Source organism: Megalobrama amblycephala, linkage group LG9 (genome assembly GCF_018812025.1).
Source record: "Megalobrama amblycephala isolate DHTTF-2021 linkage group LG9, ASM1881202v1, whole genome shotgun sequence".
Lineage (NCBI taxonomy): Eukaryota > Metazoa > Chordata > Actinopteri > Cypriniformes > Xenocyprididae > Megalobrama > Megalobrama amblycephala.
In genome coordinates this window covers 40,061,881-40,077,290 of record NC_063052.1, presented here as the reverse complement: position 1 = coordinate 40,077,290, position 15,410 = coordinate 40,061,881, and the positions used below count along the sequence as shown (strand labels likewise).

Here is a 15,410-nt window from a genome sequence, read left to right as displayed (position 1 = left end):
GTAAACAAAACAAAAAACACAGCCACTGTGTCCAAAAGTGGGAATTATGGGATAACAGACTCAGCAATGCATCATGTTCTATAAGATCATGTTTGTAGCGTGATCCAGGGGATTAAAACTTAGTTTAATAACAGAAATATTTTACTCTAAAATAATAAACATTGTTTCTCTAAAATAATATTAAGTTTATATATATATATATATATATATATATATATATATATATAAAATTAGAATTTGTATTTTATGTTTAAAATATTTTACATTTTAAATTGTGTATATAATAAAATGCATAAAATATGTATATAAATATATATATAAAAAAAAACTATTCATAATTAAAAAGTTCAGTTCTTGTTTTATATGTAAAGATTACAATTGAAATTACCTTTTTTTTAATTAAAACTTTTGAAAAAAAAAAACTTTCTTTACAAAATCAGATTCTCCAGGAGATGAACAGAAGAAGCTCCCGCCTTTGTTGCCGGTCCAGGTGTGCCTCAAACGTCCTGAGAAGTGAAGCTGCGGGCTCTTTGATTGCCCCCTGGTGGCTGGATGCAGTACAGGTCATAAACCTCACCCTCTCCATGTAAACGAACGGGACTTCAGTCAAAATAAAAAAATAAATTACATTTCCAATAAAATTTTCTGAAAGATGGTTTTGGTCATTTAAGGTTGTTATAATGCTAATATATGTTCAATTGTTTGTTTTTGTGATAAGTTTGATTTTAGCTAGCAATTTGATGCTATAGAAAGGGGTCGTGTCGTCATGATTGACAGTTGTGATTGACAGCTTCTCTGAGCGAACTGTCTGAGCTTCGAGGGGAGATTGAAGATATATAACTAACTATTAATTTTCGATTTCTGTGTTATTTCAGACTGACAAAATGAGTTGTTCAGCAAACTGTCGACCGACCTACAGGATCTGACGGATAACTGAGGTTTTTTCGGTAAAGTTAAATGTGGGCTTTATAAGCTAATTAATAAATGTTATTAGTTAAGATAACACGCCTAACATTAGCCATGACGGGAAAAAGCAGGTGATCGTTATCTGGCAGTTACTAATTATTTTTAAGGGGTATAAAATAATAATTAGCAGGACAAAACTAATGATAGCCTACTCTAACTAATTAAATACAAGATCTTGATCAAAAATTGATGCACCTCTTGATGAAAATAAATGTTGTGATGTTATTTCCATCAGGAGGTACATCAATTTTTGGTCAAGATCTTGTATTGACAATGCAAGAGTCAAGCACTCTGTAAAGTCTCCTCCAGCACATCCCAAAAACTTAAACTGAGGATAAGTTTAGGACTCAGAGGTGCAAATTCATGTTTGAAAATGATTCTTCATGCTCTCTAAACCATTTTTTACCCTGATGAATCTTGACATTGTCATCCTGGAATGTGGTCAGGATGTGTCTTCCTACATGGAAAAGCTACACACTCCATCTTTAAGGGTTAAAAGAACTGTTGTCAAACATAAAACATGCTAGAAACGTAATAATCACTGTAATAATTATGTATTCTGTAAGTCCCTGACAAATAAAACAAATGAAATAGCATTTCTAATCAGCACCAATAAACCACAAAATGTTCAGTCCAGTCTGTAAATCCATCAGCACTGAACTCTTGAGGAAAACACTGGACTCGAGGTGTGAAGGATCATGCTCAGTTCTCTTCATCATCTTCTTTCCACTTTTATAAGCATTTCTGCTCATCTTACCTAAAGAAAATACAGTAGATTATATAAAAACTTCAGCTTGAGTACAAACAGATTTCACGTCACAATTCACATTTGTTATAGATCTCGACTTTTTGCTTATGTCCATCGAATAAAAACAAAACATATCATTGAAATCTCAGCTAGCTCATATTTCTACTGTCATACAGTATATACTGTCAAAACATCATCATTTTGAAATGTCTTTAAAACTAGGATGTTTAAAATCAAGACATTTAAAGCAACAGTGTTCAATATTTAGAACTCACCTTCTGAACTTTTCTTGAGGAGATGCAGCAGATAATCACAGCTATAGCTTGAACTAGACCTAGAATTATAAGTGCTGCCGGTGCTACTATAAAAGGCCACAGAGATTCTGGTTCAATGTCAGTATAATTTCCTGCTGCAAACAAAATAAATTAATAAATAAAAAGTCAAACATTGTAGATGCATTTTTAACTATTATATTGAAAGTGCATCAAGGCACTTGAACTGTAATTGTTTGTGACAGCAACACCAGTGTTATCATGTTCTCTTTCTACATATTGAGAGACTTTTATTAAGTTTCATCTATTATTCATGAAAAAGCATTGTTACTGTACAAAGGCTGACCTTCACATATTTACTCTGAATTTATGATATTTACCCCATTTTACTGAAGCTGGTTCAGTCAGACTGCTGTGAATGAGCAGACAGTCATAAGATCCTTAATGTTTTCTGTCGATCTTCACACTGATTCTCATCTGAAAGGTTTCATCATCATTTGGTCTGATTCCAGAAGATGTTTGATCCTCAAGGATGTTTCTGTACAATCTAATGTTCATCTGAACATCTCTGGGGTAGAAACCAGTGGCCAGACACGTCAGAACCAGATTACTGTCATCATCAGGAGCTTTCCTCACAGAGACATGAACATCTGGAGAACCTGGAGCAGAAAATGATAATGCAATTAACAAATAATAATAAAAAAAAAAAAATTCTTCATATTCATATACAACCTTGAAATATTTTCCTTTATTTTCATAATTTAGACCAAATCAAAAGTGTTTCATAATGTGAAGAGCTGCTGATGTTTCATTCACAGATACAAACAGAAATATAAAACACTCAAATATTTCAACATTTCTGAATGTGTCATCATAAGTTTTACATTTTCAACTCAACAGTATTTATTTTTCACTAAATGATGAATCTCTATCAAATAGAAACAGCCCTACTGAACTTATGTCAAACACACACTCACAAAAACACTGATCTGATCACAACATACATTTTTTTTTGTTAAATGTTGAGATCCATGCAGTTCATGCAGTTCTTGAGGAAATACTTGAGGAACTGGTTTCGTCCTGTGTGATGATCCCATTTCTCTTTGGTTTCTTTGGCTTTGGGGCTTTTATCAATCCACTTCATAGTGTCAGAATTAAAGGATATAAAATCCTCTCCATCAAATCCATATTCATCAAAGACAGTCAGATTCACTGTTCCATCAGGAAGTTTCTCCAGTTCACAGCCAATTATTCTCTGAAGAACATGAAGCTCTACAATCACAGAACAACACTCATGACAAACTTACAGTGAATATAATGTCTGATAATGAATGAGAGTAAATCATGAATCTCACCAGAACACTGTGAGTTTGTGCAGTTTGACAGAGCAAACATCCATCTGTCTCAATCATCGTCAAGCCAGGTGGGCTTTGTTTTTCACACATTTTCAGTTCACGGTTACCTATCGACCGGGGTCTAAAAACACTAAAGCTGATGCTCTCTCATGCCAGTTCGAATCCAGCTCTGCACCATAGTCCAACAAACCCATTTTACCATCCTCCATTATTCTTGCACCTGTCCAGTGGGACATAATGACCGAAATCACAGAAGCACAGCAGACGGACCCGCCGCCAGCCGACTGCCCAGCCGATCGCACCTATGTACCTCCTCCTCTTCGTCAAAGGGTCATCCAGTGGGTACACACCTCACCCAGCGCAGGACATCCGGGAATCACTGCCACCATCCAACTGGTCAGCAATTGCTTTCGGTGGTCTTCATTGCAAACTGACGTCATTATGTATGTGCATAACTGGTCCATCTGTCAAGCCACAAAATCATCCCGTCAGCTACCAGCAGGACTCTTACAGCCACTACCCATTCCTCAACGCCCTTGGTCACCTATCGCCATAGATTTTATAACCAATCTCCCCAATTCTCAGGGTCATACAACAATACTCACAATACCCACAGATCGTTTTTCCAAAGCCTGTCGATTTTGCAGAACACCTCTGCAACTTTGTGTTCCATTTCTATGGCCTTCCTGAAGACATCGTTTCGGACAGAGGACCACAGTTTACGTCACGTCTGTGGACAGCATTCTTCCAAAGGCTGAATGTGAATGTAAGTCTAACCTCCGGGTACCATCCACAGGCCAACGGGCAGGCTGAGAGACAGAACCAGGAAGTCATCCGATATCTTCGCTCCTATTGCCATCAGAATCAGTCAGATTGGAGTCAGTACCTGTTCTGGGCGGAATACGCTCAAAATTCCCTTGTGAAACCAGCCACAGGGCTTACGCCTTTCAAGTGCATCCTGGGTTATCAACCGCCACTTTTCCCCTGGTCTGGTGAACCCACAGATCTCCCGGCAGTGAATCAATGGCTTCAGCGAAGTGAAGAGGTCTGGAACGGGGCCCATGTACAGCTTGAACAAGCTGTTCGGCAACAAAAGGAACAAGCCGATCGTCCTCATCCCGGATATCGCCCCGGACAAATGGTATGGCTATCCACTCGGGACTTACGTCTTCAGCTCCCCTGTAAAAAGCTCATCCCCAGGTACGTGGGTCCATTCAAGGTCATCCATCAAATAACCCCAGTATCATATCGCTTAGCTTTACCTCCAGAATACCCTATCTCACCCACTTTCCATGTGTCTCTGCTTAAGCCCGCAGGTGGTCCGATTGGAAGGGAGGGCCTAGACGAGACCGGTGACCAGAGACCTCCTCCCCTCATCGTGGAAGGCGAGGAGGCTTACCAAGCTCACAAGCTCATGGATTCCCGACGCCGGGGTGGTCGTCTACAATATCTCGTCGACTGGGCGTGGTTTGGCCCGGAGGAGCAGTCCTGGGTCCAAATCTCATCACCGAGTTCCATAGGACCCATCTGGCGCGTCCGGCCCCTCGTCCTCGTGGAAGACCGCCTCCTCGCTTCAGGAGCCGCTCGCAGGGAGGGGGCTCTGTCATGAATACGGTCTCTGTGGCTCCCTCTGATCGCCACCTGAGGGCACCCTCGCCGGAATACTAACTCACGCTGGACAACATTACCCATATTCCCCACCCGGACTGATTACACATGCACCTGATCCATATCATCCTGGACTATTTAAGACACTCACACATACACACACCATCGCGAAGTCTTGTTCTGCCTAGTCTGACGTTTCTGAGCGTTTTCAACCTTGTATTGATTCCCCGTGTATGACCCTGGACTGTTTGTTACCTCTGTGTTCTGCTCGCCGCCTGCCTTGTGATTCTATTGCCTGTTCTTTGGATTCTCTTGTCTTGTCTGCCGCCCGTCCTGACTGTTTGCCTGGTACTGATTCTGATTAGATGTAATACTAAAATACATGCAATTCCCTGTAAATTTTATAGTGGAAAATAAATTACAGCAAATATCAGTAAAACAACAGGCATTTCAGTGAACACAGCAAAAACTGCAGTGTTAAAGTAACTCTCCTGGGAGTATATGTGAGACCATACTCAAGAGTGTTAAAGTGTTAAAATAAGAGTGTTTAATGAACTGAAACCTGATCTTCTGCTGTAGAATCACAGTGCTGCTGTAATCAATAATGTAAATCTAACTCAGAGATTGGGCTCTAAATGAGTTCAGTGATTCAGGTCAAATAATGATTATGTGAAAACATAACCAACAACACCTAATCATTTTTTCCATTTGTTTGTCTGGATGTTATAATTCAGTTAAAACTGCCAAAACAAAATTTTATTTTAAAAAGTCAAGGGCCAAGAGCCCAACTAAAGCAAACCCTCATCTCCACGATGGTGGCTTAAAAATTGTGATTTTCTCCTTTGGTGATTCTGCTTGTTATCATCAGGTGTCTTCAATAATGGTCAATCATCACTCAATTAATCACTTAATTAACTCATTAACTTTAACACCGCTTCAGTGTTTATTTAACACTCTTATTTGAACACTCTTGAGTATGGTCTCACATGTACTCCCAGGAGAGTTAATTTAACACTGCAGTTTTTGCTGTGTATAATGACAAAACGGGAAAAATCTGTAAAAAAAAAAAAAAATACAGACCATTACCTGTAAATTTACATTTATTTTTAACAGTGTATGTAGTTCAACTTTAGGGCCAAAATAAATGAGCTACATGTTTTAGACATTTTATTTAAAAAAAATACATATACATACACACAGCAAAATGCCCAGTGTTAAATGAACACCCAAAGTGTACATATGACTCCATCTTACCGGGAGTTAAAAAGTAACACTGAAGCAGTGCTAAAGTTAATGGGATAATTGATTGATGATTGAGTGATGATTGACAATTAGTGGAGACACCTGATGATAATAAGCAGAATCATTGAAGGAAAGAGAGAAAAAAGGTTTTAATTAATGGAATGTTTCATTTCAAGTCACCATGAAAGAGGGCAGCGTTTGCTTTAGTTGGGCTCTTGACTCTTTGCCTTTTATTATTAATTTTTCTCTGATTGCTCCAGCTTTGTGTTTGTAAAGCACATTTATTATAGTCAGAGAAAAAAGGATCTGGTCACAATATAATTTTATGAACATCAAATTATGCTTGTTGTCTTTTAGAGTCTAAATCTCTGACTGTGTGCTTGATGTGTAGCTTTAGTATTAATGATTGTAGTCCTGTGATTTTACAGCTTGAGATCCAACAACAGTATGACTCTTCCTTTTTTTTTTTTAGAGAATAATACATTACACACCGAAGCTTCAGTGTTTAAACACACACAGACATCAAGAGTCAGCATATGATTCTCAAGAACGGTGATGATAAATAAATACAAAATACTGACAAACAGATCAACTCTGAACATCACAAAACAAGCTACTGTCACAACAAAACAACAGAGAAATAAAGCAAACATGAACAATCTACGAAAATTACAGGACAATTCAGCTGCATAATTTATTCATGCAGCAATGCATGATGGGAGCCATGGATGAGTTTTGATTGGTGGCTCCCATCATGCACTGCAACATGAAGCACTTTGTTTGATTGTCACCATTGTTGAGGGTCATGTGCTGATTCTTGATGTCTGTGTGTGTTTCAAAAAACCCCTTCAGATTATAAAAGCTCTGCTGGATCTCAAGCGGTAACAGATTTACTATAAAGAAATAATATTACATCTATATCACCAGTTAATACTGGATGTCACCAATGAATCTGGCCATTTCACAATGAGAATGTCATCATCAAAACAAAACCATTATGACTGTGATTCCCAAAGCATTGTGAACCTAAATTGATCAACTTTGGCTCACAGCACTTTTGGGAAACACAGCTCAGATCATAGTTTCTCTGGCCATAACAAATGTGCTTTACAAACACAAAGTTGGAGCAGCCAGAGATAAATTAATGTTAATAAAGAGAGTCAAGAGCCCAACTAAAGGAAATGCTTTTCACCATCATGGTGACTTCAAACTAAACTTTCATTCAAACATTAACATCTAAACATCTGTTAATTCTCAATAAGAACTTTTGTTGATGTATGACAGAAATCAAATCAAACTGATTAATAATAAGTGTAATAATGTTTAATGGCTGGAAGTCAGTTGTAGATGTTGTGTCTCTCTCTTTTTCTCTTGTTGTTTCTTCAGTGATTCTGTTTATTATCATCAGGTGTCTCCACTAATTGTCAATCATCACTCAATCATCAATCAATTATCTCATTAACTTTAACACTGCTTTAGTGTTACTTTTTAACACCCGGTAAGATGGAGTCATATGTACACTTTGGGTGTTCATTTAACACTGGGGATTTTGCTGTGCATAATGACATTTTATACATTATTTATACACATTAAACCCATTCACTCTATAAATAATTATGAACCTTTAGCAGCGTGTAAGAAACACGTGAAATTCAACCATGAACAGAAATGGACCAACACAAGGAAGAGAAAATTCACTTTGTCATATTGCAGTAGTCAGTGTGGTCAGAGGCATTTTAAACTCGGAGAGGCTTCACTGTCATTATACAGTATATCATAATTCATCATGTCCATTTGTCTGAAACAACAACAGAGATTTTTGTTACTGAACATGATAAACAGAAGTGAGATGAAACATCAAGACTAGTCTATATGTCATAGTTCATCACATCAAAAGCATCACTAAACTGGAATGTGGGTTTATATCAGCAGAGTGTAATAAATGAAATATGGATATACCTGTGCCTGGAGATGGTGAATAGGTGTGTAAATTATATTCATCACAGTCATCCCTCACCAGAACCCGATCAGCTAAAGCAGATTATACACAAACATGAGTATACAGATATCACATTCTCATAAATGTAGAAATCAGTATATGTTAATGTCACTAAATCTTATAATAATGTCCCAAATATAAAGCTGGAGAATACATTTTAAACATTTCTCTTTAGACCTTTCCTGCTGATGTCTCAAACATGTGAGATCTGAACTCACAACCCTTATAAATGGAGCTGTGCTGGCCACTACTACTAGTACTACTATTACTACTACTAAAAGTGTACATATCAGATATTTTACAATGGCTTTGAATGTGGTTTATCTAATATGTATTACTGTTTTGAATCTTTGGTTTTTAACTCATCTGTTTCATAAAGATGCACTGATGTCACATTTCTCATTCATTTGTCATTGATCTTACATTGTGTTTATAAAATAAAATCAAAATCAATTCCAAATAATGAAAATAATCCAAAATGTCATTAACAAAATCTCTACTGGTTTACTTATTTTTTTATCTTTGTACAGTATATATAATGTCAAACTGTCCTATTTTCAAATGGCTTTAAAACAAAGGACATTTAAAGGATTAGTTCACTTCCAAATGAAAATGACTCCAATCTTTACTCGCCCTCAAGCCATAGGTGTATATGAGTTTCTTCTTTCTGATGAACATAATCGTAGAAATATTAATAAATATCCTGACACATCCGAGCTTTATAATGGCAGTGAGCGGGATCAACGAGTATGAGCTGAAGAAAGTGCCTCCATCCACATCCATCCATCATAAACGTACTCCACACGATTCCGGAGGGTTAATAAAGACCTTCTGAAGTGAAGCGATGCGTTTGTGTAAAAAATAATATCCATATTTATGAAGTAATATATCTAGCTTCTGCCAGAATGCCTTCTGTATTCAAATTATGGAAAAAAACAGAACTGGCGTCGAGTGAGTTCTGTAAGTTGAATAGGGAAGGCGTAGGACGTACAGCGTAAGCTTTCTGAAGAATATGGAAGGTGGTCTGGTGGAAGCTAGATATTTTACTTCATAACTTGTTAAATATGAATTTTTTTTACACAAACACATTGCTTCGCTTCAGAAGGCCTTTATTAACCCTCAAGAGCCGGTGTGGAATATGTTTATGATGTATGGATGTGGATGGAGACACTTTCTTCAGCTCATACTCATTGGTATCGCTCACTGCCATTATAAAGCTCAGATGCGTCAGGATATTTAATAACATAACTCTGATTGTGTTCATCAGAAAGAAGAGAGTCATATACACCTAGGATGGCTTGATGGTGAGCTTGGGGTAATTTTCATTTGAAAGTGAACTAATACTTTAAAAACAAGACATTTAAAGCAACAGTGTTGAACATTCATAACTAACCATTTGACCTTCTGCTTTTGTAGATGAAGCAACCAATCACAGCGAGAACTACAACTAGAACAGCAGCTGCTCCTGCTATAAAATTCCACGTATAGTCCGTTTCACAGTCAGAACATTTTCCATCTGCAAAATTAAAAAAATGCTTTTAAACTCTTGAACTTTAGTTTAACTGTAATTGTTTGTTGCAAGTAATATTAATATAGCATTATTGAAGTTCCATATGTTATTGATGCAAACACACTGTTAGTGTATAAAGACCGTATCTACCCAATTTATTATGATATTTACCCCATTTTACTGAAACTGGTTCAGTCAGACTGCTGTGAATGAGCAGACAGTCATAAGATCCTTCATGGTTTCTGTCGATCTTCACACTGATTCTCATCTGAAAGGTTTCATCATCATTTGGTCTGATTCCTGAAGATGTTTGATCCTCAAGGATGTTTCTGTTCAATCTAATGTTCATCTGAACATCTCTGGGGTAGAAACCAGTGGCCAGACACGTCAGAACCAGCTTACCGTGATCAGGAGTTTTCCTCACAGAGACATGAACATCTGGAGAACCTGGAGCAGAAAATAATAATGTATAGTATATAGTAATTAACAAATGAACATCAAGAATTCAGTGGCTCCCATGTGAAAAGAGTAGTATTCTTCATGTTTTCTCATTATTATTTATATTTACAAAACACACACAATTGCATCTAATAATATTGTAGAGAAACCTGCATATGGACGAAACCCTGGACTGAATGATATTGCATGCATGCAATATAAAATGACACAATTTAAACCAAAGTACTGTAAAATTTTGACAATTTCAAATTCTAAGATCTGTTTTGGCTGCGAGGGGCTGCTGCGGTGTCAATTTCAGACAAATACACACACACACACACACACACAGAGAAAGACCAGGGACAATTAAACTGATCTCATCAGAACTTACTCTGTTTTGTGTTGATAAATGTCGAGATCCAGTTCATGCAGCTCTTGAGGTAATCCTTGATGAACTGGTTTCGTCCTGTTTGATGATCCCATTTCTCTTTAGTTTCTTTGGCTTTGGGGTTTTTATCAATCCACTTCATAGTGTCAGAATTAAAGGATATAAAATCCTCTCCATCAAATCCATATTCATCAAAGACAGTCAGATTCACTGTTCCATCAGGAAGTTTCTCCAGTTCACAGCCAATTATTCTCTGAAGAACATGAAGCTCTACAATCACAGAACAACACTCATGACAAACTTACAGTGAATATAATGTCTGATAATGAATGAGAGTAAATCATGAATCTCACCAGAACACTGTGAGTTTGTGCAGTTTGTCAGAGTCCTGATCTGATGAATGAACCAGTCTCTAGGATCAGGTGGATCTGGAGGTTCAGTCCAGTCATCTTCAGTCAGAATCCAGACTCTTTCTTCATTATTGAAGTGTTTGATCCGTCTTCCATCAGCAACAATCTCAGCACTGAACTCTGGGGATGCTGTGGAAATGGCTGTAAACTTGTAGTGCAGATAATGTCCCTCTGAGGAAGATAATATAACATGCACATACGTTCTTAAACATTCCTAAATCGATTATGCTTAAGCCACAATGCAAGTGGTAGGTAAACGTGTTAACCCATTTAGCTTTAATGGAGCAGTTTCTGTTCGGGTTTTATTAACAGTCCAGTCAAACTGCATTTGAAGAGTCCATTTTACAAATCCGTGGTAAAGTGCTTTACAGTAGGGGTTGCACCAACAAGTCGCTGGTCCTATAGAGGGAACAACAGTATAAGAAATCTTTGAAGTCCACATTTATGCTCTGTTTCCAAAATGACAAATGAATGCATACTCCGAGAGTGCTCCACAAGAGATGTGTGATTATAATCGCCGTTCTAAACTAATGCGTGCCTCACTGAAACACACACACATTCAGTATAACTTGTAGACTCATACATCACGCGCAGACCGGTCACACAAAATCATTCAGAAGCGCAGAAATGTATTGTCAACACTATTCTGTGATTTCTCAGTAAAATAGCTAAGAAACTGAAACGTTCTAACATATATTTCTTAGTTAATAAAACCCACAGCTTCACTACTACTAGAGAGACGCTGGTATAGAATTAATTCACACATTGCTCTCTCACTAATGCATTCATATAAATGTAATCCTTACTACTTTATCTGTATCTGATTTAGAACAAGCAGAAATCTATGCGAAATATAACGACCCCAAAACAAGAACTGATAAAAATGAGCTGTTTTGACCCAAATCTCCCCCATGATTTCCTAGAAGCCTGGCTTTCATGGGAAAAGGAACTCCCTAACCTCTCCACCATCACTCTTCCTCACTGCCTCACACCTCAGTCAGTGGACTCCTCCTCAGCCACCTATGACCCCATCTTCTGTGACGTATCAGAGCAGTCCTGTGGCACAGTTTCCTACATATGGACAGAAGATGGTTAGCAGCAAGTGAATGTTTCCTTTTTTCATGACGATGTTCCACGTTGCTCCCAAAAAAAAAACAGCTATCAATTCCACGACCTGAATTATGTGCTGCTCTCGTAGAAACTCAGCTATTCAGTCTCCTCCAGACAGAGCTCACTACACAGCAAAATGCCCAGTGTTAAATGAACACCCAAAGTGTACATATGACTCCATCTTACCGGGAGTTAAAAAGTAACACTGAAGCAGTGTTAAAGTTAATGAGATAATTGATTGATGATTGAGTGATGATTGACAATTAGTGGAGACACCTGATGATAATAAGCAGAATCATTGAAGGAAAGAGAGAAAAAAGGTGTTAATTAATGGAATGTTTCATTTCAAGTCACCATGAAAGAGGTCAGCGTTTGCTTTAGTTGGGCTCTTGACTCTTTGCCTTTTATTATTAATTTTTCTCTGATTGCTCCAGCTTTGTGTTTGTAAAGCACATTTATTATAGTCAGAGAAAAAAGGATCTGGTCACAATATAATTTTATGAACGTCAAATTATGCTTGTTGTCATTTAGAGTCTAAATCTCTGACTGTGTGCTTGATGTGTAGCTTTAGTATTAATGATTGTAGTCCTGTGATTTTACAGCTTGAGATCCAACAACTGTATGACTCTTCCTTTTTTTTTTTAGAGAATAATACATTACACACCGAAGCTTCAGTGTTTAAACACACACAGACATCAAGAGTCAGCATATGATTCTCAAGAACGGTGACGATAAATAAATACAAAATACTGACAAACAAATCAACTCTGAACATCACAAAACAAGCTACTGTCACAACAAAACAACAGAGAAATAAAGCAAACATGAACAATCTACGAAAATTACAGGACAATTCAGCTGCATAATTTATTCATGCAGCAATGCATGATGGGAGCCATGGATGAGATTTGATTGGTGGCTCCCATCATGCACTGCAACATGAAGCACTTTGTTTGATTGTCACCATTGTTGAGGGTCATATGCTGATTCTTGATGTCTGTGTGTGTTTCAAACAAAACCCCTTCAGATTATAAAAGCTCTGCTGGATCTCAAACGGTAACCGAGATTTACTATAGAGAAATAATATAACATCTATATCACCAGTTAATACTGGATGTCACCAATGAATTTGGCCATTTCACAATGAGAATGTCATCATCAAAACACAACCATTATGACTGTGATTCCCAAAGCATTGTGAACCTAAATTGATCAACTTTGGCTCACAGCACTTTTGGGAAACACAGCTCAGATCATAGTTTCTCTGGCCATAACAAATGTGCTTTACAAACACAAAGTTGGAGCAGCCAGAGATAAATTAATGTTAATAAAGAGAGTCAAGAGCCCAACTAAAGGAAATGCTTTTCACCATCATGGTGACTTCAAACTAATCTTTCATTAAATCATTAACATCTAAACATCTGTTCATTCTCAGTAAGAACTTTTGTTGATGTGTGACAGAAATCAAATCAAACTGGTTAATAATAAGTGTAATAATGTTTAATGGCTGGAAGTCAGTTGTAGTTGTTGTGTCTCTCTTTTTCTCTTGTTGTTTCTTCAGTGATTCTGCTTATTAACATCAGGTGTCTCCACTAATTGTCAATCATCACTCAATCATCAATCAATTATCTCATTAACTTTAACACTGCTTCAGTGTTACTTTTTAACACCCCGGTAAGATGGAGTCATATGTACACTTTGGGTGTTCATTTAACACTGGGGATTTTGCTGTGTATCCATATCAGAAAGACTATTCTGTGGATTGACTCAACCACTGTACATTCCAAGCCCTTAGACTTTGTGTCATCTGACATAGCTGATCCTAACCCTGTGACCCCTAACTTGCTGTTGATGGGGGCAGCACGATGCATCTCTTCCTCTAGAAACATAGCCAGACTCTGAGCTGCACAGTCACCATCAATGGTGTCACTATCATTGTCAAATACTTTCTGATCATTTTTAGGCTTATTTCCTCAGAAATCACCTCCCTTCTCTTCAGTCCAGACAGAAATGGTACACCGACAATCCTAACCTGCAAACTAACATTGTTGTTCTAATTCTTGAACAACTTCTCTCAACTTCCTCAATCCCAATGGTCAGTGGGTAAAGTCACCTCCCTCCATCCCAGCAAGGATGACTGTTGTAGAGTTGCTGATATCCAAGTCAAGGACAGGACATACACAAGGCCCATTGCCCACCTTATCCCTCTCCTGGCTCTATCTGATACCCTCTAAAGCTGGGGGATACATTGCACATTTTTTTTACATTGCACTGCTTACCTCAAGCTCTTTTCCCTTCCTCTTTTGTCGCTTCCTTTTTTTCAGCACACATAAAAACTACAACTGCCAAAGTGTGACTCAACATGGTGTTTTTGTTTACCACTAGTGCATGCTGATGATGTTTTATTCTTCTATAGAAACTTGCATCGTAGCCTATGATTCAATAGGTGTCATCATCAGACAGTCTACAGCAGGGATGGACAACTCCGGTCCTGGAGGGCCAGTGTCCAGCAGAGTTTAGCTCCAACCCTAATCAAACACACCTGAACCAGCTAATCAAGGTCTTTAGGATTAGTACACAGCAAAAACTGCAGTGTTAAATTAACTCTCCTGGGAGTACATGTGAGACCATACTCAAGAGTGTTAAAGTGTTAAAATAAGAGTGTTAAAAAAACACTGAAGCGGTGTTAAAGTTAATGAGTTAATTAAGTGATTAATTGAGTGATGATTGAGCATTATTGAAGACACCTGATGATAACAAGCAGAATCACCAAAGGAGAAAATCACTATTTTTAAGCCACCATCGTGGAGATGAGGGTTTGTTTTAGTTGGGCTCTTGTCCCTTGACTTTTTAAAATAAAATTTTGTTTGGGCTGTTTTAACTGAGTTATAACATCCAGACAAACAAAGAGAAAAAATGATTAGGTGATGTTGGTTATGTTTTCACATAATCATTGCTTGATCTGAATCATTGAACTCATTTAGAGCACAATCTCTGAGTTAGATTTACATTATTGATTACAGCAGAACTGTGATTCTACAGCACAAGATCAGCTTTATCAATATAATCTGAAGGATTTCACAAACAGTTCTGAGCAAAAAAAAAGAATCTTTCTCTTAGGCACACACAGACATCAAAAATCAGCCTGTGAATCTCAACAATGGTGAGAATAATAAACCATGTTGCAGTGCATTCTGGGTGCCACCAATCAAAATTCATCCATGGCTCCCATCATGCATTGCTGCATGAATAAATTATGAGCTGAATTGTCTTAGTAATTTCCTTTATTCTCATATTTTATTTTGTTCCGTTTATGTGACTTTTTAGTAGCTTGTTTTCTAATGTTCAGAGTTGATCTGTTGAT

The 15,410-nt window shown here is 37.5% G+C and overlaps 2 protein-coding genes across 7 annotated transcripts in view; one reads left to right on the top strand and one right to left on the bottom strand.

The window, feature by feature from the left end:
* LOC125275891 overlaps positions 1–641 on the top strand; it is a 28,658-nt gene extending 28,017 nt beyond the window's left edge. For 2 of the 3 annotated variants that reach the window (XM_048203196.1, XM_048203197.1), the window contains one exon: positions 441–641. In XM_048203196.1, the coding sequence (XP_048059153.1) occupies positions 441–517 (77 nt within the window). In that variant the 3' untranslated portion in view covers positions 518–641. The remainder of the gene's footprint in view (positions 1–440) is intronic. The other variant, XR_007186530.1, reaches the window with a different exon arrangement.
* A 7,060-nt stretch (positions 642–7,701) lies between these two features.
* LOC125275896 (H-2 class I histocompatibility antigen, alpha chain-like) overlaps positions 7,702–15,410 on the bottom strand; it is a 251,257-nt gene continuing 243,548 nt past the window's right edge. For 2 of the 4 annotated variants that reach the window (XM_048203208.1, XM_048203206.1), the window contains exons 2-7: positions 10,880–11,107; positions 10,530–10,796; positions 9,872–10,147; positions 9,584–9,706; positions 8,151–8,222; positions 7,710–7,989 (exon numbers count right to left, since the gene is read on the bottom strand). In XM_048203208.1, the coding sequence (XP_048059165.1) occupies positions 7,976–7,989; positions 8,151–8,222; positions 9,584–9,706; positions 9,872–10,147; positions 10,530–10,796; positions 10,880–11,107 (980 nt within the window). In that variant the 3' untranslated portion in view covers positions 7,710–7,975. Of the gene's footprint in view, positions 7,990–8,150; positions 8,223–9,583; positions 9,707–9,871; positions 10,148–10,529; positions 10,797–10,879; positions 11,108–15,410 lie in introns of all 4 variants that reach the window. The other 2 variants (XM_048203205.1, XM_048203211.1) reach the window with 2 other exon arrangements.